At 34.8% G+C, this 26,052-nt stretch overlaps 1 protein-coding gene across 4 annotated transcripts in view; it reads left to right on the top strand.

Annotated features, from left to right (window-relative positions):
• The window catches only part of RAB3GAP1 (RAB3 GTPase activating protein catalytic subunit 1), a 157,175-nt gene that overhangs the window by 69,666 nt on the left and 61,457 nt on the right, over window positions 1–26,052 (top strand). For all 4 annotated transcript variants that reach the window (XM_082397854.1, XM_082397853.1, XM_082397852.1 and 1 more), the window contains exons 9-18: window positions 1,350–1,431; window positions 5,208–5,276; window positions 6,570–6,643; window positions 8,812–8,904; window positions 9,319–9,488; window positions 11,375–11,464; window positions 13,000–13,172; window positions 14,421–14,475; window positions 15,299–15,670; window positions 25,059–25,196. In XM_082397854.1, the coding sequence (XP_082253980.1) occupies window positions 1,350–1,431; window positions 5,208–5,276; window positions 6,570–6,643; window positions 8,812–8,904; window positions 9,319–9,488; window positions 11,375–11,464; window positions 13,000–13,172; window positions 14,421–14,475; window positions 15,299–15,670; window positions 25,059–25,196 (1,316 nt within the window). The remainder of the gene's footprint in view (window positions 1–1,349; window positions 1,432–5,207; window positions 5,277–6,569; window positions 6,644–8,811; window positions 8,905–9,318; window positions 9,489–11,374; window positions 11,465–12,999; window positions 13,173–14,420; window positions 14,476–15,298; window positions 15,671–25,058; window positions 25,197–26,052) is intronic.

Raw genomic sequence — 26,052 nt, 5'->3', positions numbered from 1 at the left:
TATTTTCTCTTTTAAAGGGAAGGGACTGAACATGTAATATGGGCCAGACACTGTGCCTGGCATTTTATATACTGTTTCAGGTAATTCCCATTTACCTATGAGACAAGTATTATTATCTTTCTTAGAGAACAAAAGTAACTGGCCCAAGGGCACATGGTCACCAGGTGATAAAGTTCACATTTAAATCCTGGTCAAACTCCAAGTCCCAGCATCCTTTCATTCTACAGTGTAGCTTTTCAACTTTTAATTTGACTAAAAGTTTTGTACAGTTATAGTCTATTAATAATTTTTAGCTTACTGGTTTAAAAAATGTGCTTAGGACTTCCCTGGCGGTCGAGTGGTTAAGACTCCGTGCTTCCACTGCAGTGGGGGCATGGGTTCGATCCCTGGTGAGGGAACTAAGATCCTGCGTGCAGTGCGGCGTGGCCAAAAAAAAAAAAAAAAAAAGTGCTTATTATAAATTTTGAAGCTCTTAATTCACATCTTATAGTAAAGCTAGTCATTGTGATCTTTATTGTAAGCATTCTTTAGTTGGAAAATGGAATGGATTGACTTTAGAAAATTTACTGAATCAAGTAATTGAGCCATATTTAATAACTAATTTTAATAATTTAGTTAGGTGTAGATAATTGTCAAACATAATTTTAGCAAATCTGGGAGTGTTCATAACTCAACAGTAGACTTTAATTTTAGAAATTCTTAGTGTAGTGTGAATAATTAAAAACAACCATCTATTATTTCAAAGAGAAATCTTTTTGAAGTCTTTTAGAAGTGTTTATTACTTCTTCAAGAGGGATGGAGCTAAGGGGTGATATACCCTCTAAATTTTTCTCTTATCTCAGGTACCATTCATAATGGAATGGAAATTCTTTTCTGAACTTCAGATATTTCTCTGTACTGTCAGCTGATATAAGGTTTTATTAATGATGACTAACTTAGGCTATTCAGAAATTATTGACAGCAAAACTGATGAATGTAGGTTGATGATTAAATTTTTTAATACTCAGATAATCTTTCTTTTAGATGCTATTAATCACATTCTGAGAAAATGAAAAGAAATTTACAGGAATAATATTCTCTTGAGTAATATTTAAGGACTATTTCAGAAGAGTAAAATTTAGAGTGCATAGCTTGAATACAGCACTTTACAAATAGGAATTAAATGTGTCCTTTTACTATAACATTCTTGGGGGAAGTCTTTAATATCTGACTGTTCTCTAACTTGCTATATATATCTTAATGTAGACACTTTTAAAACTTTAATTTCTCAAAGGGCTGACCTACCTAGATTTAAATTCTTATTTCTCCATTTTTGGCTAAATGATGGAAATTTTTTTTTTCTTGTTTAGATATAGATGCCCTTGTAGGAGGAGAAGTGGGAGGCCTGGAATTTGGCAAGTTACCATTTGGTGCCTGTGAAGATCCTATTAGGTGAGAATTTCATTATATCATTTGAATTATGGGACTTTACTTTTTAAATTATATTGATGTTGATTTTACTGTGTTTTATAATACTGCAGCCTCCTGGAATGAATGTAGTACTGGAAATAGAGACCTACATGTAACAATCTGTCCATCTTTTTTTTTTTTCTGTGTAACTTAAGAAGTAAAAGAGGGTTTAAAGTAATACATAAAATGTACATAATGTAATTTATTGATTATTCCTTATAGAAGTGATTCTTGGTATACTTTGGGGGAAATATTTTAAATATTGAAAAGCACAGACAATATTTTATGTAACAAACTTTCATATGTCCATGACCCAGAATTAACAGTTGTTTTCATTTTTCCTGGCCACTTTTTCAAAATACACAAATTAAGACATAAGTAAGAGACACAAGGGTGACCTTATAGGTTACCCAGTTGCTTTTCTAGAAGAACTACTGAACTTAAAAAAAAAAGCTGTTTCACAAGAAAATGCAGGGGTTGAAAAATTTAATCACTGATAGCAAAATATTTGGAAAATATAAACAGTGCAGATATAGAAACTGTCTCATTTGTTAAACTATTTGGTTATTTAAAAAAATATATTCACATGTATACATATATCTTTAATACTCTCACATAAAGGCAGAAATAATATTACTTTTAACTTAAAAATCACTTAAGGGAGACAATAAAGTGAGTCTTTTAAAATTGATATTTATTATATGTGCCAGGCACTATACTAAGTAAGGAAGATACTGAAGTAAATAAAACAGTTTCTGCCTTCTTGGCATTTACAGTCTACTTAAAGGAAATAGACGAACTAATCACCTAAATAAACATACAATTACAAATTGTGCGATAATTTGAAGGAAAAGTACAGGATGTAATGACAGTAAAGTGAGGAACTAGTTTAGATTGATATGCCATCAGTAAAGTCTTCTCAAAGGAAGTGAAATTTATTCTGAGTCTCAATTAGGGGAGGATTTAGCCAGGCAAAGAGTGAGAGAATGACCATTCCAGGTGGAAGGAAGAGCCTGTGCAAAGTGCCTTGATGCAGGAAAGAGCTTGGCGAGTTTACTGAAGAAAATAGAAGGTGGCTATCATGGCTAGAATGTAGTGAGCAAGGGAGAAAGGGTGTAGGGTGGATTACAGATATATTTGTGGCCCTCCAACTGGTTCATTTATTTGAATTTCACTTAGGGAAAATTTTAGGGGGAGAGAAATAAATTAACCTGGTAGAAATCTGAAGGTTTAATGATTAAATATTTCTTCCAAATTTATATCATCACGTGGAGTCAGTCAGCAAAGGAACAAGTGATTGAAGAAGAATACAGAAATAAGTTGAGGGTAAGATGGTGCACATTGGCAGACCATTTAAATCAAACAGTGATTAGCAAATGTTGTGGGCACTGTGCTTTTGAAAAGGCATCTTTGGTAGTGGAAGAGGAAGTGAAGAGGCTTTTTTCAGTGTCTTCTCTCCTTGTCAAAGAAATTGTTCTATAATTAGAGGGAGAGGAGAGGCCATAGTCATAAAAGCTTAGGAATTGAATCTGCGGTTCATACCTAAAAATATTCGGGAGTATATAGTTTTAAACCTCTAACCATTCATGTCCTCTGATATCACATACTGTTTTTGGTCATTTTTTTTACATTAAAAATTAGTTTTATTTAAAATAATAAATTCACGTTCAGTGGAAAAAATTTAGATAACGTTAAAAAAAGGGCAAAAATCATTTGTTTAGTAGTCAGATTGTTTAGTTGCAAATGGTAGTCAACTCTAATTCAAGCAAAAAATCAGTTTATTGGAAAAGTATTTGGTTACTCAAAAGTTTAATTGGGACCATTGTAGAACTGGGCTCAGAAAATAGGCTTGAGCCAAGGGTGCCTAGTTGTCTGGTTCATAACCAAGGTTACACTGCATTGTTGTGTAGTGCTGGCCCTGCTCTCACAGTGAATTCCTAACTGTACTTGTAGATTCAGTGTCTCAGACAGGAGTTGCTAGTTAGTCGAGCATCACCAAATATTAGAGAAGTGAAATAATTGGCCCTTTTGGCTTCTGTACTCTCCAAACATAAGAAGTGGGTTCAGAATCTAGACAGGAAAAAAAAAAATCAGTAAATTCATAACCCCCCTACTCATAGGTGATCACTGACAACAGCTTGCTTTATGTGCTTCCAGTATTTTTCATATGCATGAAGTAGGTATATATATGTACATGTTTATGTATATATATGCAAGAAGGGCCCCCAACACCACCCTTAGGTTGATTTGCTAGGACGACTCACAGGATGCAGCCATAGTTGTGCTCATGCCTATGATTTATTGCAGCAAAAGGATACAACGCAAAAAAATGGCAAAGGGAAAAGGCACATAGGGTGAGGTCCAGAGCAAACCAAGGACAAGCTTCCTCTCCCAGTGTAGTCACACAGGACACGCTTAATCCTCCCAGCAATGAACTGTGACAACATGTATGAAAGGCTGTCTACCAGGGAAGCTCATTAGAGGCTCAGCACTTGGGGTTTTTAATCAGAGATTGGTCACGTAGGCACCCTCTGCCTAGCATGTACCAGAAGGAAACCAGATGTTTGCATAAACCGTATTGTTTGCACAGGTAATTTAGGCAGAGTGAGCCATTCTTACCAGGGAATGGTAGGAATCCTCCTGAAATTCAAGTTTCCAGATGTCAAGCCAGGGGCCAACCTTGCAAGTAGGCCTTTCTAAGTATCAGGCCTGCTATGATAACTCTTTTCTGCACAGTATTATTGTACATTTTATAAATATATGTCATCTTGTACATTTTTTGTGGCTTGTTTTTGATTTTATAATTTCACATGAAAACTTTCTGAAATTTAATATTCATCTATAATAAGAGGTCAGCAAACTGACTGGTGGACCAAATCTGGCCAGTAGCCTGTTTTTGTGTAGGTAATGAGCTAAAAATGGTTTTTACATTTTTAAAGGTTTTAAAAGAAAAAAAGAAAAAAAACAAGAATATAACAGAAACTACATGGCCCATAAAAAGCCCCAAATACTTACTCTCTGGTCCTTTGTAGAAAAAGTATGCCAATCCCTGATCTGCATCATGGTGTTTTCAAAATTGAGATATAATTTATGTACCATAAAATTCACAATTTTAAAGTATACAATTCAGTGTTTTTAGTGTTTACAGAGCTGTGCAGCCATCATCAGTATCTAATTCTGGAACACTTTGATTACCCCCAAAAGAAACCCCTCACCTCTTAACTGTTATCCCCTCCTAGGCTCCCTAGGCCCTCTAGCTCTAGACAAATATTAATCTGCTTTTTGCCTCTATGGATTTGACTATTCTGGACATTTCATATAGATTGGGTTATACCATATATAACCTTTTGTGTCTGGCTTCTTTCACTTAGCATGTTTTAGAGGTTCATCCACATTTAGCATGAATCAGTACATCATTGCTTTTTGTGACTGTATAATATGCCATTGTATGTAATACTACCACATTTTATTTATCCATTCATCAGCTGATAGACATTTGGTTTACTTATACTTTTTGGCTATTATGTATAGCATAGTTTTTTCTTGCAGACATTAACTTTAAATAAATGTGCTACCGTTTGCTAAACCAGGTGTTTACAGTTTTATTGTATTATAAATAATGACCACTTTTAACATATTTATGTGTACATCTCTGGTTATTTACTGAAGATACAATTCTAGAAGTAGAATTGTTGAGTCAGGATGTATATATACAGTATTAAAGCTTATGGATATATTTTACGTTTTGTTTATTTTAGTGAACTCCACTTAGCAACTACATGGCCTCACCTGACTGAAGGTATCATTGTGGATAATGATGTTTATTCGTAAGTATGTTAAGAGTAGTACATTGAGGTTCACAAACTTCAGTAGAATAAATTAACTGCCAGGTGGTTAGCAATTTTTCTTTGTATCAGTTTCTGATACAGTTGGTTGTTGTTTTTCTATTTTTAAAGACTACTTTTTAGACTGACTGATATGTATTATAGATGTGTTTTAAGCTGTGGGCTTTGGAGATAGGGTCCTTAGTTCTGGGAAGATGAGCAATCTGAATCTTGCTTGGTTTTAGCAAAGATGTTTTTAAGCAGTTTGGGATTCAGTGCATAATTCTGTTGAACTTTTCTTAGCTGGTAAGAAGCATTTGATAAAGGGCTTTGAAGAGATGATGGTTATCAAAATATGTGGGAATAATATTTGATCATTAAATGTCAAATAACAGAACATCCATGTCATATACTCCTGTGCAATAGAAAATTGCACAGGAAAAAATTGAAAATTACAGTGAGCACGATCCTAGAAGAACATGGAGAAGGAGGAACATAATTTTAGTACATTCTCATGCTTGATGCAGAACAGTGAGAAATAGAAGACTTTTTTTTTTAATAATTAAAATAAATGTGTTGTATTTTCTGATGGTAAAAGTAACATGAACTTTTAAAATCAGATGATTTAGATGAATAAATTAAAAGAAGAAAGTAAAGACTACCTACAATTTCATTACTTAAAAAATAACCAGTTAGCATTTTGGGGGTATATCTTTTTAAGGTATATTTTTATATATTAATTTGCTTCATTCATTTAATATATTTATTCATTTAATAAATGTAGATCTGTGTTGTCAGTTTTTAAATTGCTGCATAGTATTCCATTAAGTGAATGCACCATAATCTGTTTAACTGAGAAAATGGGGCACTTTTGATCTTGTGGAAATTTTTATAGCTTCTTTTTTTATTAATAAATAGTGTAACAAAAAGCAGATTAAAATTATTATGGATTCTTGCTTGTTTCTCATTCCGTTTTCTTTATTCCTAAAATGTAATTCTCATTAGATTATCATTGTATGTTGCCTGTCAGGATCATTTTTATGTTTTTTGATTAGTTTGTTTTGATTTTGGTTTTTCCTTTTGTGCTTTTTTTGTCTAAGAACTTTGAAGTCTTAAGGTTTTATTTTTTTTAAACTTATCTAAATGGTCTGCATATGAATAACAGTAAGTTTAAGGGAGGCAAAATGGATTGCTTGTCCTTCTATATAATGTTTTCATTAGACTGCATTTTGGTAAATGTATGAGTCTTGCAGATTGCCATAAATAGGATCTTGTGTTTATTGTTTTGCATTTTAGTGATTTGGATCCTGTTCAGGCTCCCCATTGGTCTGTTAGAGTTCGAAAAGCTGATAATCCTCAGTGTTTGCTAGGTAAGATGTTTATGTTCCTTTCCTGAAATAACACGAATCTGTCTATCCTCCAGATCAGGAACACTGAATGTATTCTTTATACTTTATTTCACCTATCTGAAAAGTATTTTTTATATTTATTTTTTTACATTGTGACCTCCTCGGTTAACTCCATTAACAATAAACCTTTGTCAACAGCAGTGAGTCCTTCTGGTTACTCTTGAATAGTACTAGCAGACATGCTTTCTTGTCATTTGGTTTTAACCAGTCTGTACCTCAAAATTCTCTGTATTTTCCCATGACCTGAGTTTTATCCTCCTGATGCTTTTATGTCACTCCTTTTTTCCTTCCTGTGGCATACTGTGCATCTTCCATTGTAGTGAGTGGAACCCCTTTTTGTCTTCTGCAGTCCACACTGAATTTGACAGTCTTCTTAGAGCCCTTCTATAGGGCTCTGTATTGTACCTGCAAATCTTTTTTCTGATAGAGGAAAAGAGGTGTTAATAATCTTGTACACATCATAGGGATATCTGAAGAAGTCAGTGGAATAACATAAATAGAAATACTTTAAAAGCTATCCATTGGTATTCAGATCCTATTATTATATCCCATGTCTAGAATTATCTTTCCCTTCCCATTTTTGTAGATAATATCTCTTTCATTAAATCTTCTGAACCCACCTCCTCTTTCCAGTCTTTTTCTCTCTTATATTTAGTACACATGAAAATTATTTTCTTCATTTCTGTGTTCATCCATGCCACCTTTATTTCATTTAACCTGATAAATTACTGTTCAACTGAGGAGTTATTAATGACAATATTAGGGCATTTCTCTAAAGCATTTTTTTCTTGGGCTCTTTATCATTTATTATGTGCTGTTCATTAAATGCTTATTAGCACTGCCATCTGTGCTAACTATATAATAGTGAATACAAAGATAAGGTAAAATTCTTGCCATCAGTGAATTTGTCTTGGGGTATAGGGAGATAGTAGAGGGTTTATATCAAGAGTTTGAGTTGGATAGACCTTGTTTGAAATCCTATATCCACCAGTTTGAGCAAGTTGCACAATCTCTTCCAGTGTCAGTAAGACAGAGGTAACAATAGTACATACTTCAGAGTGTTAGTGAGAGGATCAAATAAGATCATGTACGTGTGTGTTTGTGTATCACATTTAACACAGTGCCTGTCTATAATGAGTATTCAATAAATGGTTTCTCTTGTTTAATCATTGATTTACTAAATTATTAAATTTAGTCACTAAATTTTTTCCTAGTTCCTTATTATTCCTCAGCCGCTGACTTTTGTGATAATTACAGAGGACCTTAGAATTAAAAGTATTCTCATTTTAAGTTTCTGTCCCATAATCTCACCCTGTCTCTTTAACTTTGTGTTTGTATGACTAGATTATAGGATTATGTAGTCATATACTACAATAAGCTATAGTCGTATAGTTTATATGACTAGATTATAGGATTTTCCTACTTGTCTGAAGAACTCCAGAAAATGTTCCAGGTTTATTCAGAACTAGTTGGTGAATTCTGAAACTTGGATGTAATTAGTATATTGTATTGTCTAATAATTTTAGTACTGATGGTTCTTGTTAAGCTTTAATTTCTTTGTGCAAACATATCTCATAGAAGCTCTTTAGAATATATCAAACCTTTTCCCCCTTTCTTATAATGACACAAAGCATATCATTAACATGCAGTTGAAGCTGAAATAACTTCATCCTACATGATTTTTAATCCTGTAGAAACATATCTTTAGAATTTATTATTATTTTTATTTTTCTAATGGATTCAGAATTCTAGTAGGGTGGCAGCTAGGGAAAGAAGACCACTACATATATATAGTAATATTCTTGTTACTTGTACAACTTAATGAGAATAGATACTATTTGGCTTATTCAGGCAAATAGTAACTGCTTAATATATTAGGTTCAATTATTTTTTCCTTTCATTCTAGAAGTAATTCTAAGGAAAAACTGTTTTAATATCCTGGGCTATGGAGAGAAAGCAAGGCTACCTTTGAAGTAGGATTACTTTTTGGATAGGGTAGAAAAACTGAATGGTTCTTTTTCTATCATATCTTAGCTAATAGCTTTTGTGAACAGACATGTACTTTTATTTATAGGACTGATTTCTTTCAGTTAATGTTTTAAAAATGAGTAACATTTTTTTCTATGTAGGTGATTTTGTCACTGAGTTTTTTAAAATTTGCCGTCGAAAGGAGTCAACTGATGAGATTCTCGGACGATCCACATTTGAGGAAGAAGGAAGAGGTGACACCTTTCTCCTTTTTTAAAAGTTATTTTCAAATGTTCCAGCAACTTTTCAGCTATTTTTCTAATTTGAGTTACGTTGGGGAAGCAAGTTTTGATGAACTAGGCAGCTACCGTTTTCTCCAGGCTATACCCTGAGCTTAAAACATTGTGTGATTAATAAGTTCTTTCCACCAAAAATGTAAGATATTTCGAAAAGCAGGGTTTTAGAGGTTTATTTTTGAAGTTCCCTGGGCAGAAATTATGCTACACCTTTGTCAATCATGCATCCATATAAAGCTGAACATGTGTATTAGTAAAAAGTCACTAATGAAAAGAGTGACTAAAATATTCTGTACAGTCATCAGTTTATTCATCACTTTAACCTGCCAGGGTTGGTGATATACTATGTATTCATTTCTGTTCTTTTTATAGAAGTTGCTGATATAACTCATGCTTTGTCAAAGTTGACAGAGCCTGCACCGGTTCCAATTCATAAATTATCAGTTTCAAATATGGTACACACTGCAAAGAAGAAAATACGAAAACAGAGAGGTGTAGAAGAATCACCGCTGAATAATGATGTCCTCAATACTATTCTCTTGGTAAACTAAATGTAATGTTTTTATATGTCTTTATGCACACTCATTTATTCATTATCTATTCAATCCCATCTATGTGGCAGGCACTGGATTGGGAATATAAAATGAGTAAAACATCGTCTCCACATTGAGTCCCCACTAGTGTAGTGGGAAGAAGGAAAGTAAATAGTAGTTACAGTACCATGTTACATGTGAGAATTCTGGCAAAGGGGCTGTGAGAACACAGCAGAGGGTGCATCTGTCTCTGTCTGAGCAGTGTGGGGATCCGGGAAAGCTTCGTAAAGAGGGACATTTGCGCTAAGTGTTAAAGGGAAGAAGGTTTAGAAGCAGAGAAATAGCAGAAGCCTGAGAGAGCATGTTGGACAGTTTGGTATATGGCAGGGTACTTCCCAGAGGGTGGCCAGGGATGAGGAGAGTAGCAGGTAACCTGCCATGTTGAAGCACTGGACTTCATCTTAACAGTTTAATGCCATTTTAAGCAGAAGGTTGACATGATCAGAATGGTATTCTTGAAAACTTTCTTTCACAACAGTCCAGAGAAAACTTTATAGCGAGTACTAGAAGGGGCTAGGGTGTCTCCTAGGTATAGGGTGGTGGAACAGGCCTGGCCTAGGAGCCATACACAGGGTTTAATCCTGACTTATGGTATGACTTTGAACAAGCCATTTAACTTCAGTTTCTTCATCTGAAATGAGTCTAATAAAAACCTGTGAGATTGTTGTGAGTACTAAAGGACCTTCTGTTACACTGGCATAAAATAGGCCTTTGCTAAATGATAGCTACTCTTACTATAATTGTAGTTGTAATCGTACTTCTGGCAATTTGTGCACTAAGACTTTCTTGGGAAAAACCTTCAAGAGTAGTGCAATGAAAAGAATATAGGACTTGAAAACTTGATGTTAATCTTATCCCTGCTGTTTACCTGAGCAAGACTTTTAGCCACATTTTTAGTTTGTATATTTGTAAGATGTGGGCACTGATACGTAGTTCACATAGTGGTAGGAGAATAGGATACTGTTTGTAAATGTGCTTAGTAGTGGAGGTTGGCACTCGGTAGTTCCTCTCATTTAAAAACGTCTGTTCAGCATGTTCTGTAATACGTGGCAAAGTATGCGTAGTAAAAGGAATTACAAGTCAGCAGTACCACAAAACACTTGGGAAGAATGGTGATAAAAGGATTGAGTAAATTTCTGTAGAGAAGGCCCCTTCTTGAGAATGTATCCTTAGAGATTTTATTCCAGTTATATAGCTTTTTACCACTTCTCCACACCCTCTCTCACACACAGACACACACAGACACACACACACAGACACACACACACTCCCTCACACATGTTAACAGAAATCATGTGGAAAAGATATACTGGTCATTACAGGTTTAGTCTGCTTCCCACTTTCTATGGGTATCTCGTAAGATAAAATTACGGGTCTTTAATATCATACTTTTAGCATTTCATATATAAAAACCCATGGATGATTCTTCTCTACAGAGCCTCATGAATGTTTGGGTGTTTTAAAATTTTCTTTTATAGTTTTGTCTTTTTAATAATAACATTAAAAAAAAAATTTAATGACATTGGATGAGCCTGAAATCATAGTGAAGAGATTCTGGTTTTGCCTTTTGTAAACTAAACAATTCACAGAACCAGGTGGTTACATTCAAGAAAAATCTGATTTTAAAATTGACTAGTCACTGAAACAATGTATTTTTGAAGAAAAATAGAAAATGTTTGGATATTGTAGAACTAACTGGGCAGTACAGTAAGAGCATTCTCATCATTTTAAAAACAAAACCATTAAAAAGTCAGTGTTTATATGAGTTATAAAAGTCAAAATGAGAAATTTCGTTGAAGATGTGATTATTATTTTCTTTCTTCCTCCATCCTAAGTTCTTATTCCCTGATGCTGCTTCTGAGAAACCGTTAGATGGGACTTCTTCAACAGACAACAGTAATCCTCCATTAGAGAGTGAAGAATATGTAAGTTAATTAATTAACTTACATATTAATGTATATATATGTAAGAATATGTAAGAATTATGTAATATGTAAGAATATGTAATATGTAAATATGTAATATGTAAGAATATATGTAATATGTAAATATGTAATATGTAAGTTAATTACTTACATATTTAATTAATATTTTATTTTTTATTTTTTTATTTATTAAAAAATTTTTAAAAATTTATTTGTTTTATTTATTTATTTTTGGCTGCATTGGGTCTTCGTTGCTGTGTGTGGCCTTTCTCTAGTTGTGGCGAGCGGGGACTGCTTTTCGTTGCAGTGTGTGGGCTTCTCATTGGGATGGCTTGTCTTGTTGCAGAGCCACGGGCTCTAGGTGTGTGGGCTTTAGTAGTTGTGGCACGTGGGCTCAGTAGCTGTGGCTCACGGGCTTAGTTGCTCTGCAGCACATGGGATCTTCCCGGACCAGGGCTTGAACCTGTGTCCCCTGTATTGGCAGGCGGATTCTTAACCACTGCACCACCAGGGGAGCCCTAAAATATTTTAAATGCATTGAATTTCTAGGGGTTTTGCTATATTTCTAGCAACAGTCATGAAATCTAGTTCACAACAATGACTACTGTAAACAGTTTTATAGCTCTACACCTGTCATTTAAGCTTTCTTTTCTCAATTTATCAAAGACTTGGATGAGGAAAACGTGAAAATTTTCTAGCACTCACTATAAAGCTTTCTCTGTTATGAAATAAGGATCTTTTTATTTTAAAAATCACCTTAGTAAAACTTGAGTGAAGATGATATCATGGCCTTCATTCAGACAATGCCCTACTATAGAATATTGGCATAGATACATATTTTGGGTAGAACTTTTCTGGAAACAGTGAAAAAAATAACAAATATATCGTGCATGGTTATAGGATTGCCTTCATTTTACACTTTTCATAAATCATCAAATTTACGTTTTGCAGCAGATTCTACTTTGTATTTCAAAACTGGACAGAGAGTGGAAAATTCTTTAATGAAGTAACATGTAAAATGAAGTAAAATTTTCATGTTTTCCTCTTTCAAGTCTTTGATAAATTGAGAAATGAGAGTTTAAATGACAGGTGTGCAGATGTATCAAATTGTTAACAGTTATTTTGGGGAAGTGATTTCGTGAACTGAGGAGGAAAAGCAGGCTTTACATTTTCAGTTTATACAGTTCTGATTTTATGTTTTTGATTTTGACAAGTGTGTACTCATTTGTAATTAAAAGATTTTTATAACAACACATGAAATTTGGAATATATCTTAAAGATTCCACAGAAGAAATTGAAAGCTATAACTTTAGGCTCACTAAACTATAGCTTCACTTTTTGATACTTATAGACATCTTGAAAACATGGAGCTGCCTAAGAACAATTTAGGCAATACTGTATTAGACATTTGATAAAAGCCGGTTTGGTAGGATAGATTAATTTCAGTATTAAAATCTCTACCTACACAGTTTTTGATTATACATGTAAATATGCTGTTAACAAGTTTTGCTTTGTTTCTGTTTTGTTAAATTTAGAATCTCTACAATCAGTTCAAATCTGCACCATCTGATAGTTTAACATACAAATTGGCTTTGTGTCTTTGTATGATCAATTTCTACCATGGAGGACTGAAAGGAGTGGCACATCTCTGGCAGGAGTTTGTTCTTGAAATGCGTTTCAGATGGGAGAACAACTTTCTGATTCCAGGGTAATAATTTCAGTTTCCAGCTTTAGAGATAGGATTTTTGTTTGTTCGCAAAATTTGACTTTTGACCCATTAATTCTCCTCTTCTAGGAAATCTGCCCTAAGAAAGTGGTAAGAAACTTAGGACATGATTTCTTTTCAGAGGTATTCACTGCAGCAAATTTATAATAGGAAAAAAAAAGTTAAACAACCTAAATATCAAACATTAAGGAATGGTTAAATAAATCATGATATGTCTCTATAATGGAAAGTTTTTTTTCTAAGAATCTCTAATAATATAGAAAGTGATCACAATATTTGTAGTAAAGTAGAATATAGTGTTATGTATACAGAGTGCTTTCAACTATGCTTTCAATTATGCTGATAGAGAATATTGAAAAATATATAGAATATATATAGAAATATGTATAGAAAAATAATTGGAAAGAAATACAACCAGATGTTAACAGTAGTTTTCCCAGGTGTGAATTATGTTTTTATTTTGCTCTTTATACATTTGTGTATACATTTGTGTTCTAAATCTTCTGTCATGAACATACATTTTTATAGTTGGAAAAAAACATCTTTAAAGTTCATAAGTTCAGGTATTAGACATTACCTATAATTTTTTGGTATAATTTATATTGACATTTCATTTAAAGAGTTTAGTTAGCATATATGTTGGTACTGCATAGGTTACTGCCCATTTACCTGTGCTACTCAAACTAAGGGAGGAGAGTCATGATATAAGTAATATAAAGTGGTATTTGATCCAAAAATGTTTACTCTTTGGTCATTTGCCAGCCTCTGCTTAGCTGGATTCTCTCATGACCGATTACTGGGAACCTAGTGATTTAGCCTAGGGGCAGTCCAGGCTCCCTTTAGCAAAAGAGAGGTGGAGATCAATGGATTTTATATTGAGAATCCACCATAATGATTGAGAAATGAATATATAATATAATCTCTTTTGTAAGGCATGAAATACTACATGCTAGCTACTTCCTAGGGTGAATTTCTAGGTTTTAAAATTTTTTTCAAGTTTCTGTTAGCTTGAGAGCTATCACTAGTTTGCTGTTACTGTTGGTGAATTATGGACTAGGGGGATAAAATAAATTTTGATCTTTTAATTTTATTTGGTCCATCTCAGTTGCCTTATCTATAGAAACCTAGTTCTGATTTCTTATCAATGTGGCTAAAATATATGGTAGTATAAAAATATGAATATCTGAAGCAGTTTTACTAAGCTGTTTTTCCCACTACTTTATTTGATAGATTAGCAAGTGGACCCCCAGATCTAAGATGCTGTTTACTGCATCAGAAACTACAGGTAAAGATTTCCCAGTGACAGTATATAAATGTGGTCTTGGTTCAATCGGAGCTTATTCTGATATTAAATGTGATAATGGATTATAGGCTATTCTCATTGTCGTGCTGTAGGTTACTTAAGTCATTGTCATTCACAACAAGGTCCAGGGAAAGGGTGGAGAATGAAAATAAAATATTCAAGTAGTGGATAGATTTTTATTTTACTGTAACTGTCACCGGCGGAACGGCAATTTCCTCAGTCCTTGTCCTCCCCAGGGAAAAACTTCAGTCGAGAGACATAGAGCAGTTTTAAGCAGCGGAAGTTTTATTAAGCAAAGCGGAAGTACACTCCTGAGAAAGGATGAGAGCGCGCTTTCTGGAAACCAGAAGCCATCCTGCAGTGGGGATAGGGTTGGCTTTTCAGGCGGAAAGTCCCTTCATGTGTCATTTGACTGACAAGTTGATTGACAGCTTTAGGTTACGTAACTTTTCTCCTCGTGCGCAGGCACTTAACGCATAAGCACCCAAGTGAAACCCATGGGCGTGGGGGGAAAACCGTAGTGCTCATTTATTACAAATACCGCAAAATGAGCCCTGGGTTACTTTGAATCACCTTTTAGGTCTTGGTGCTCCTGGGCCAACCTATGCTGGTGGGTTTTATCTAGCTTGGTGGTAATAAGGCTGGAAACTTAGCGGTCCTTGACCACAAAAGGGAGGATCTCTGGGCGTGTTCTGATCACCGGTGTCCAGGTGGGGGAGAGAAGGATGACCCTGTCCAGAATGGGGCGGGGACCTGCTCATGTCTGACTAACTGCCTAACAATTCAAATATGAATGTTTTTTCAGATGTTAAATTGTTGTATCGAAAGAAAGAAGGCACGTGATGAGGGGAGAAAGACAAGTCCTTCAGATAATGTAACTAATACGTATTCAGGGGATGCTGGAAAATCTGGAGACCAGCTGGGGCCAGACAATCTAAAAGATATGGATAAGGAAAAGGGAGAGGTGGGAAAATCATGGGATTCTTGGAGTGACAGCGAGGAAGAATTTTTTGAATGCCTAAGTGATACTGAAGAACTTAAGGGAAATGGACAAGAGAGTGGCAAGAAAGGAGGACCTAAGGAGATGGCAAGTTTAAAGCCAGAAGGACGACTCCATCAGCATGGGAAACTTACACTGCTACATAATGGAGAACCTCTCTATATTCCAGTGACCCAGGTAGGACATGGACTGGTTCTTTAAGTTTTATTTTTTGTTGTTTATATAACTTTATCCTAGTAAGAGATGATTGCTTTGGGTAGAGGCAATTCTTTAAACAGTTCTATGTTCAAAGATCTATAAATTTGACTATTGGGGCTTTTAGGTCTACTATTTGTACAACTGAGAAATGTTTGAAGTTTCAGTAGATAGTAGCTCATCATGTATAAGGTGATCTATTAGTTCATGTTAAACTTAGTGGTGGGTACTCAGGTGTTTAAAAAAACAAAATCCAAAAATATTGGAAGAACAAAAGTAAAAATTCTTTAATTATATAATTAGTTTTTATCTGTTCTAATATGCAGTTTGAATCCATTTTATACCATTAGGAAGTAGAATAGCAACAACTCAAAACCTAAGGAAGAGCAATAGTTTTTGTTGGGCTTTTTTGCATAGGTAATAAGTGAATACATTTTATTGTGAAAAACTCAATCTAGAAAAAGTAAAAGCCACCACCCACTAATTCCAATTCTCATCTGTAGAAGTAACCACTATTATTGGTTTGGGTTATAATTTCTTACACCTGTTTCTATGCTTTGATGTATGTATGTGTATGCATATGATACATAGTTTTGTGGATTTTTAAAAATGTGTGCATTGGTGTGTAGTTTTTTAACCTAATGTGTCTTGAAGATCTCTTCATGTCATTACATGTAGATCTACTTCATCTCTTTAATTGCTGTGTAATATTCCACGGCATGGAAGAGCGATAAGCTTATTGAACCATTCCCCTCTTAATGCACAATATATGTTATTTGCAGCTTATTGCTATTACAGTGCTACAGTAATGTAGCAGATTCTTGTAGTTTTTCATATATTATCTGTTCACATATAAGTGTTTCTCTAAGGAAGAAATGAGAAATGGAATTTCTAGAAAAACAGATATATAAGCTATAAAATTCCTCTTCAAAAGGGCTGCACCGGGCTTCCCTGGTGGCGCAGTGGTTGAGAATCTGCCTGCCGATGCAGGGGACATGGGTTCGAGCCCTGGTCTGGGAAGATCCCACATGCTGCGGAGTAACTAGGCCCGTGAGCCACAACTACTGAGCCTGCGCGTCTGGAGCTTGTGCTCCGCAACAAGAGAGGCCAAGACAGTGAGAGGCCCGCGCACCGCGATGAAGAGTGGCCCCCGCTCGCCGCAACTAGAGAAAGCCCTCGCACAGAAACAAAGACCCAACAGAGCCAAAAATAAATAAATAAAATTTAAAAAAAAAAAAAAAAAAAAAGGGCTGCACCTATTTTATACCCTGTCATTGATGAATATAGGAGTAAGGGAATTACATTCTCTCCCCAACTTTCCTTTCATACTTTCTTCCTCCATAAATATGTATTGAGTGTCTAATATATGCCAACCACTGTCCTAGACCTTAGGATTTTAGTAGCAAACTATATAGTAAGGTTCTTGCACTCACGTTACTTGTATTCATATTTTATTTAATTTTTTTTTTTTAGTTGACATTACCAGTCAAAAAAATTTTTGCCAATATGACGGGCAAAAGTGGTATCTCAGTGTTCTAGATTGTAGTTCCCTGATTTTTGATGAACCTAAGTATCTTCTAATATGTTTATGCCATCCTTTCCTGTGAATTGCATTCCATTTTTCTTTTAGGTTGCTGTCCTATTCTTATTGATTTATATGAGTCCTTCATATATTAAATATAAATCCTCTGTTATATACATTGTGTATGTTTTCTCCTAGTTATTTTAAAAACATTTGTTTACTTATCTATTGAGTTAATAAATTATAACTAAATAAAGTGCACAAATCTTAAGTGTACAGCTTGGTGAGTTTTTTCATATTTAAAAACCTATGTAAAACTAATAGAATGTTATATGTCAATTATATCCCAATAAAAAAATTAACTCAGAAAAATAAAAAATAAAATAAAAATAAAAAATAAATAAAAACTCATGTAACCATCACCCATATCAAGATATAGAAAATTCTCATCATCCTAGAACAGCAATAATCAGTAGAACTTTCTGTGAAGATGGACACATATATTTTCTATCTGTGTTCTCTAGTACTATAGCCATTATCTATATGTAGCTATTGAGTGTTTGAAATGTGGCTAGTGCAACTAAGGAACTGAATTTTTAATTTAATTTTTTAAAATTTAAATAGGCAGATGTATTGAGTACTCCCCTCCAGGTGACTCTTTTTTCTAACTTATATCAGCATAGGTTAGTTTTGTCAATTTTTGAATATCATAAATGTAATCATACTTTGCTTGCTCTTTTGTGTATGAATTGAATTATGTACTCTTGTGTTGTGCTTTTTTATTTAACAACCATCTGTGAGATTCATCTGTGTCATTATATGAATCAGTATTTGTGCACATTTTATTACTTTATAGTATTCTGTTATATGAATATGCCACTCGATTCTTATATTGCTTATCCATTCACCTGTTGATGCAATTTGAGTTGTTTACAGTTTGAGCTATTATAAACAAATGAAAATTCTTATGTGTCTTTTGGTGAACATACTCATTTTCTTTTGGATATATTCTTAAGAGTAGAATTGTTGGGCCATGTGGTAGCAATATGTTTGAGCTTTAGTAGATATTGCTAAACAGTCTTCCAAAGTGGTTGAACTAATTTACATTCCCTCCAACAGTGCATAATAATTGTGGTTTATTCCACATAATCTCTTACATTTGGTGTGTCAGGGGTCCCAACACTACTCCCAGGTTTGATGATTTGCTTGGAGGACTCACAGGACTCAGTATATAGTCATGCTCACAGCTGTAACTTAATAGAGCAAAGGGACACAAAGCAAAATCAGTGAAAGGAAATGGCACGTGGGACAAAGTTCAGAGGATATCAAGCACAAGCTTCCAAGAGTCTCCTCGCAGTACAGTCACACAAGATGCGCTTAACTCCTCAACTGATCGTGACCACATGTGAAATGTTATCTATCTACTAGGGAAACTTGTCAGAGGCTCAGTGCTCAGGGTTTTTTTTACTGGGGCCTGGTCACAAAGCACCCTCTGCCTAACATGTGCCAAAATTCCAGACTCCCAGAAGGAAAGCAGGTATTCAGCATAAACCATATTGTTTGCACAAAGAGTTTACGCATAGTGAACCATTTTTATCAGTTCTGAGTATGGTGGGACTCTGCCGGAATCCAGGTTCCCAGAAGCCAGCCGAGGGCCAACTTTGCAAACAGGCCTTTCTGAGGATAATAGTCTAAGGCCTGCTATGTTAACTCTTCTCTGCACACTTGATAATTTCAATCATTTTAATTTTTGCCTTTCTGAGGGGTATGTAGTAGTATCTCATGTTTTTACATTTCCCTGATGAATAATGACAACACATTTTCATATATTTATTGCCCATTTGGATATTTTCTTGGTCAAGTGCCTGTTCAAGACCTTTACCTATTTTTTCAAAGTTAGTCATCTTTTTCCCTATTGCTTTGTAGGAATTCTTCATATATTCTGGATATGAGTTCTGAGGTGTATATATCTATATCTGTCTGTCTGTCTGTCTACCTATAACAAATAGTTTCTACTAGTTGGTGGCTTGCCTATTCACTTTCTTAATGATGCCTTTTGTTGAATAGGCATTTTAAATTTTAATAAGGTCTGATCTACCAATATTTTTCTTATGTGGATACTGCTTTTGTCTCCTGTTAAGAAATTAACTACCCCAGGGTCCTGGAGATATTCTCTTGTGTTTCCTTCTGGAAGCTTTATGGTTTTACCTATCACATTTATGTTTGTGATCCACCTCAGATTGACTGTGTTTGGTGTGTGGAAGAGATTAAGATTCTCTTTTTTCTGTAAGGGTGTACAGTTGTGTTCCAACACCATTATTCAGAACACCTGCCTTTTCCCACGGACTGGCAGTGACATCTTTGTTGTAAATCAAGTGATTGTATGTGTGTTGGTCTCTTTCTGGACTATTTATTCTGTTAGTCTCTTTGTTTATCCTTGTGCCAGTAATGTACTGTCCTTATTACTATAGTTTTATAAAAATCTTTCTATCTTGTAGTTTAAATCTTCTAACTTTGTTCTTCAAGATTATCTTGACTCTTCTTTTCCTTTTTATGTAAATTTGAGAAACTGTTTGTCAGTTTCCACACATAAAATAATCCTGCTGGGATTTTAATTCATATTGTATCAAATTAGATTTAGAATTAGCATTGCATTGCATTGGAGAGAATTGATATCTTAACAATATTGAGTCTCGTGACCATGAAATGTCTTGCATTTTATTGAATGTTCCTTTTACTTTCCCTCATCAGTGTTTTTTAGTTTTTAATGTAGAGGTTTTGCATATCTTTTATTAGATTTATGTCAAAGTATACTGTTTGTAATTTTTCAAATATTGTAAATGGTATTTTAAAATTTCATTTAAAAACATTCTCCCTGATATGTAGAAATAGTTTATTATTGTATATTGACCTTGAATCTAACAATCTTATTACATTCACTTATTGTTTCTAGTATATTTGGAGTTTTCTATACACACAGTCATGTTATCTGTTAATAGACAATTTGAATTATGATTTTCTGGCCTGTACACTTTTTAATTCTTTTTCATTTCTTATTGTACTGGCTAGGATCTCAGGTACAGTGTTGAACAGTGGACATCCTCCTCTTGTTCCCAGTCTCAGAAGGAAAGCATGTGATAATCTTTGAGTGTATCTGGTGTAGGTATCATTTACCATATGAAGGAAATTTTCTCCTATCCCTAGTTTCTGAGAGTTTTTATCATGATCAGGTATTGTATTTTATCAAATGTTTGTCCTGCATATTGAGGTAATCATAAGATAATTGTGAGTTTTAAATGAAATAGTGAGTTTTAAATATGATAAGTGAATGATACCATGTCTAGTCCAAAATAAGTACTCAAATTTTGGCTATTCTTTTTTTTTTTTTTTTTTTTAAATTGGAGTAAAATTGCTTTACAATGTTGTGTTAGTTTCTGCTGTACAATGAAGTGAATCAGCTATATGTATACCTATATCCCCTACCTCTTGAACCTCCCTCCCACCCCCCCACCCATCCCACCCGTCTAGGCCATCACAGAGCACCAAGCTGAGCTCCCTGTGCTATACACCAGGTTCCCACTAGCTATCTATTTTACACATGGTGGTGTATTTATGTCAAACTTAATCTCCCAATTTTGTCCCACCCTCCCCTTCCCCCCCGCCCCCCCGCCATGTCCACATGTCTGTTTTCTACATCTACGTCTCTATTCCTGCCCTACGAATAGGTTCATCTGTACTGTTTTTCTAGATTCCACATATATGCGTTAATATACGGTATTTCTGGCTTACTTCACTCTGTATGACAGACTCTAGGCTATTATTCTTTTGAGGACTTTTTCTTATATAAGACCTAAGAGGCTAGTATCGCTTCTCAGGCTGCAAGGATTGACTTAAAAGGTTTTTTAACCAGTTTTCATATTTTGAGATGGGTTGATCAGTTGTAATAATTGTGCAGTGGGATGTTGGGATGATTGCTTGATAATTTTAAACATGGATTCTGTTAACTTTTTTTTTCCATGTTTATATTGTTTCTTTGCCAGGTGGCTGTCATTTATGACATTAGTTTTGTTTGTTTGTTTGACAGGCCTTATCTTTTTGCTTCTTTATATTATTTTAAAAGTAATTATATTTTAGATACTTCATCACTAACTGTTAGTACTAGGACAGACTATTCTAATGCTAGAAATCAAGTGTATATTTTTTCAAATTTTGTTGGAGTGCATGCAGTTGGTATTGAGGTCTTGTGGCATAGACTGGGATGTAGGAATCTAGCAGAGCTAGATTTGTAGCCTGGCACCACCCTTATTTTTAACTAGTATTGCTAGTAGAGGCTATGTTTCATTTCTGAGCCTTGTATTTCTCTCTTAAAAAAAAGTTTGCATTTTCTAGAATTTTATATAAATTTTATGTAATTACAGTATGGTTCTTGTGTGTGTGTGTGTGTGTGAATTGTTTTAGCATAATTATTTTGAGATTCATATATGTTGTTGTGTGTATCAGTAGTTCATTCATTTTTATTGCTTAGTAGTGTTCCTCAGCATGGATATAGCACAGTTCATTTATCCACTTTTTGATAGACTTTCCAAAAATGGGCATAAGGAAGCTTTTAATCTTGATTGTAGTGACTGCTTCACGGGTATGTACTTAACAAATGTACCCTTTAAATTATTGTATGTTGATTATACTTCAAAAAAAACTTTAAAAATTTGTCATATGATCAGTGATTGACAAGAAAAAAATGAAAGTATTTCTGTCTTGTTCTAATGTATCTTCAGTTTGAAAACCCTACCTATTTATTTATTTATTTAATAAACAAATATTAAACACTTTAAAAGCCAATAATAGTTTGTATTACTCTGGGTTGTTCAGGGTTAAATTACGTATCATATTTAAAGATATTTGGCATGTAAGTGTTCAGTGAAGTTTAATTTTTTATGTGCTTTTTCCAACTTTTAATTAACAGTACTCCCTATTTTTAATGAACTTGTTGCATATATGTTGGTTTGATTGGGTTAATGAAGCGTCACAGGAAGTTGTTCTGGAAGCTCAAGCTTTATTTTTCTTCAAAATGCTATGTCTTCCTCATTTATTTTAGATGCTTTAGTTTCCACATTCAAATTTGTAATCCAAATCTGGAATAATTTAAACTTATCTTTCTCTCAACATGCATCTTATGTATTCAGAAATTAACTTTTGTCTTACCTTTAGGTAAATTGGGGCAAATTTTTAATCTGTTTTACTTTTTTACTTTAAAGTTAATCTTATTTGAATTATAACCATTGTATATGTACTTATAGAAAATGTTTGGAATTCAAAATGATCCCAGTTGAAACCATTAAAATTTCAAACTTTAGAAATTAGCTTAAAATGTGCTGTTAATCCATTGCCACTTCACCAAAAAAAAAAAAAAAAAAAAGTAAATAATAAGACTTTATATAGGTCCCACTTCTAAGAACTTAAATACACTCCCTTATTCCTTTCATGTAGACTTAGGTCAACCTAAAATTTATGGCTAGGAAAGGGTTAAGAATTTTACTCAGCATTTTAGAGCCAGGGCTAGAAGAGAAATTTGTAGAGAATCTGTTAAAGCAGGAGTTCTTAGGTTAGTGGATTAGATCCAAACTAATAGTTCTCAAAGCCAGCGTTAGATGGATGTCCTAGATTCTCCCTTCATTTTGCCACTTGAGAGTTTGCCACTTCGGTGATGTTGGGCAAGATGCTATCTCTGCATTCAGTTTCACCACATGTAAAAAATGCCCTGATCACTTCTCAGTGATCAGTGATGAGATCATGTGTATGAGAAAGCTTTGGGCATGTTCAGAAATGGTACATGTAAGAATGTGTGGCCCTCATGCTCTTTGCTGCTTGTATTCCTCTTGATCATGTTGTTCACTTACAGTTGGTCAGAGTTCCCAGGTGGGAGGGGTGGTCAGTATCCTTTCAGTATCTCCTCCCTTCCCTCAGGAGGCTAAAGGACAATGAACAGGAGTTCCTTTTTAATGGAAATAATGAGGGCCTCTGCTTCTGAGTATACTGCTTCATTGGAGATTCATGTTATTTTTGAATCTGAGGAATTTTGATATCATAGGGAAAGTAGAGTAAAAAACTTAAAATACAACCTAAGTATTTTGTCTCTAATTGCAAGTGTTTTTTGAGCTTATGCCAGGATCTGTTCTTCACAACAGTGAGTCACATAAAGCTGGAGTAATTGCCCAAGGTTATACAGCTGGGATTCAAACACAGGCATGTTTTTTCTAGAGCCCAAACTCTTAACCAGTCTGTCATACTGTCTTAACAATTATTATTCAACCCCAAGTATCAGTGTGAGACTTTGAAAGTGATGCATTTTCATTGTAGAGAAAGCAAAACAAAAGCTCGTAATTCCATAATCCAGAGATAATCACTGTTAAAGTAGTTCCTTCCCATATTTTCCTATATCAAACCATTTCTCTGTTATTGTACATTCAGATTCTTTCCAATTTTCACACTGTTATAAATAATACTACAGTGATATTTCTAGAAGTGGAATTCTTGGGTCAGAGGGCATCATCATAAATGCTTGCCATGTATTGATTTCAGATTGTTGTCTGGGAAGATTTATATTCTCTCCAGCACTGTTTGTAAGTGCCCTTGTAAGTTTGTTTCAAAAATGAGAATGATATAAGAAAAAAGTTACTTTCTTTTGTTTGTTGCTGTGTTTTGAATGCCATACCTTTGCCATGCTTCTACTTTATTTCTGACAGATATCTGCAAAAATTTATCTCTGTGGAAATGGTTCTCAACTGGGGAGTGTGTTTTGCCTCCCAGGGGTATTTGGCAAGGTCTGGAAACATTTTTGATTGCCATGAGGTGGAGTGGTACTACAGGCAGTAGTGGTACCACTACAGCACGCAGAGGCCAGAGATATGCTGCTAAACATCCTGCAATGCATAGAACAGGCACCACGACAGAATTATCCAGTCTAAACTGTCAGTAGTACTGAGGCTAAGAAAACTTGCTTTATAGTAAGCTCCTGAAATCTAGAAGGAATCTATTTATTGACAAGACACTTACTTCTGCTAGGTCTTATCCTATTTAGGAATAAAGGAGTTCATATTTTTCTGGCTTTAACAACAAAGCAGGCAAGATTTGTTTGGTTAGTCTCTGGTTGTTGAGTTCATCATATTTCAAATATAAAATCTAATGGAATCAATTCTCAGAGAACTTTCCTAAGCCCCTCTGAACAGTTTTGAAATGTTTTCTGTCTCTCTCTTAATGATTCTACAGTTGTATTTTCCTTTAGGTTTGCCTTAGCTGCTGTTTTATTTGAGGTTACCATTAAAATATATAATGTCTCTGATTCCCCAAAGTAAAAAACAACTTCTTATGGGAATTGGTAGTTTGAATGTGTTTGGAACATAAACTCAAAGCTACTCCTCCAACATAAAATGTAGTTATTTGGGGTTCAATTCTTTTCAATTTTCTTCTCTCACTAGGTATAATAAAAACCTTGTTGCAACTAGTAGTGGCATTCATAAAAATATCTTAGGACTTCATTTCTTTATCATTAATAGGCAGGAAAATGTTCAGTGCATCCAGTTCCTCTCTTAGCTATGGTCAAGGAAACATGATAATCTTATCTGTTGGCTGGCGGGCAGGTGGTGGGGGGCGGTGCGCTGACAGTCATATTTATTCTTCTTGTTACTTTTTCACGTAGGTTCCAAAAAACTGGCAAATTTCTCTGAATTCTTTTAAATACATATCTTGTGACTGCTATAGCTGAAATAATTGTTGTCTTTGGTCTATTTTTATAGTTCTGCTTTCTCTAAAAAAAGCTATTCACGAGCTTTGTCCTTTTGTGCTTCGCAGGAGCCAGCACCTATGACAGAAGATCTGCTAGAAGAGCAGTCGGAGGTTCTAGCTAAATTGGGTACATCGGCAGAAGGGGCTCACCTCCGAGCACGCATGCAGAGCGCCTGTCTGCTCTCAGATATGGAGTCTTTTAAGGTGGGTCACGTTATCAGAGTCTATTTTGAGCTATTCTGGGATGAAGCTGTGAAATTCACTCTGTAAAGTGGTGTGAAGGCCTGCATGTCTTTTTTTTTTTTATTAAATGTTTAGATTTTATTCGTAGTTACAACACCCTACCTCCATCTCCTAAAGGTCATAGCCAAACTTGCTTCTTGAGTTTAAAAAAGAAAAGAACAATCTTTTTTTTTTAAATGATTCTATTTTTTTAAAATAAATTTCTTTTATTTTATTTATTTTTGGCTGCGTTGGGTCTTCGTTGCTATGCGTGGGCTTTCTCTGGTTGCGGCGAGCGGGGGCTACTCTTTGATGCGGTGCATGGGCTTCTCATGTTGCGGAGCACGGGTTCTAGGTGCGTGGGCTTCAGTAGTTGTGGTGCACGGGCTCTAGAGTGCAGGCTCAGTAGTTGTGGTGCACGGGCTTAGTTGCTCTGCGGCATGTGGGATCTTCCCAGACCAGGGCTCAAACCCGTGTCCCCTGCATTGGCAGGCGGATTCTTAACCACTGCACCACCAGGGAAGTCTGAAAAGAATAATCTTTGAATAATGGTTGGAAGTTGAGAACTGAATCGTTGCTATATGTGGATTGGGATGTTTTCTTCCTTTAGGTGTGTTCAGTCAATTTAATGCAAGGTTTTTAGAAATCCTTAGGATTTAACATAGGCTGATTCATTCAGCAAACCTTTGATTGCCTACTTTGTGACAAGCACTGTGATTAGGTAATTAAGAAGTACAATGTTTATCCTCAGTTAGTCTATTGAGGTTGTGGGAGGAGATATGTAAATAATTACTATGTGATGAGTTCTCTTAGGAGAGCAAGGTCAAAAAGGTGACTG

The sequence above is a fragment of the Balaenoptera borealis genome (genome assembly GCF_965194805.1).
Source record: "Balaenoptera borealis genome assembly, chromosome: 6".
Lineage (NCBI taxonomy): Eukaryota > Metazoa > Chordata > Mammalia > Artiodactyla > Balaenopteridae > Balaenoptera > Balaenoptera borealis.
The sequence above is the reverse complement of the archived record's forward strand: the minus strand, read 5'-3'. Positions and strand labels throughout refer to the sequence as shown.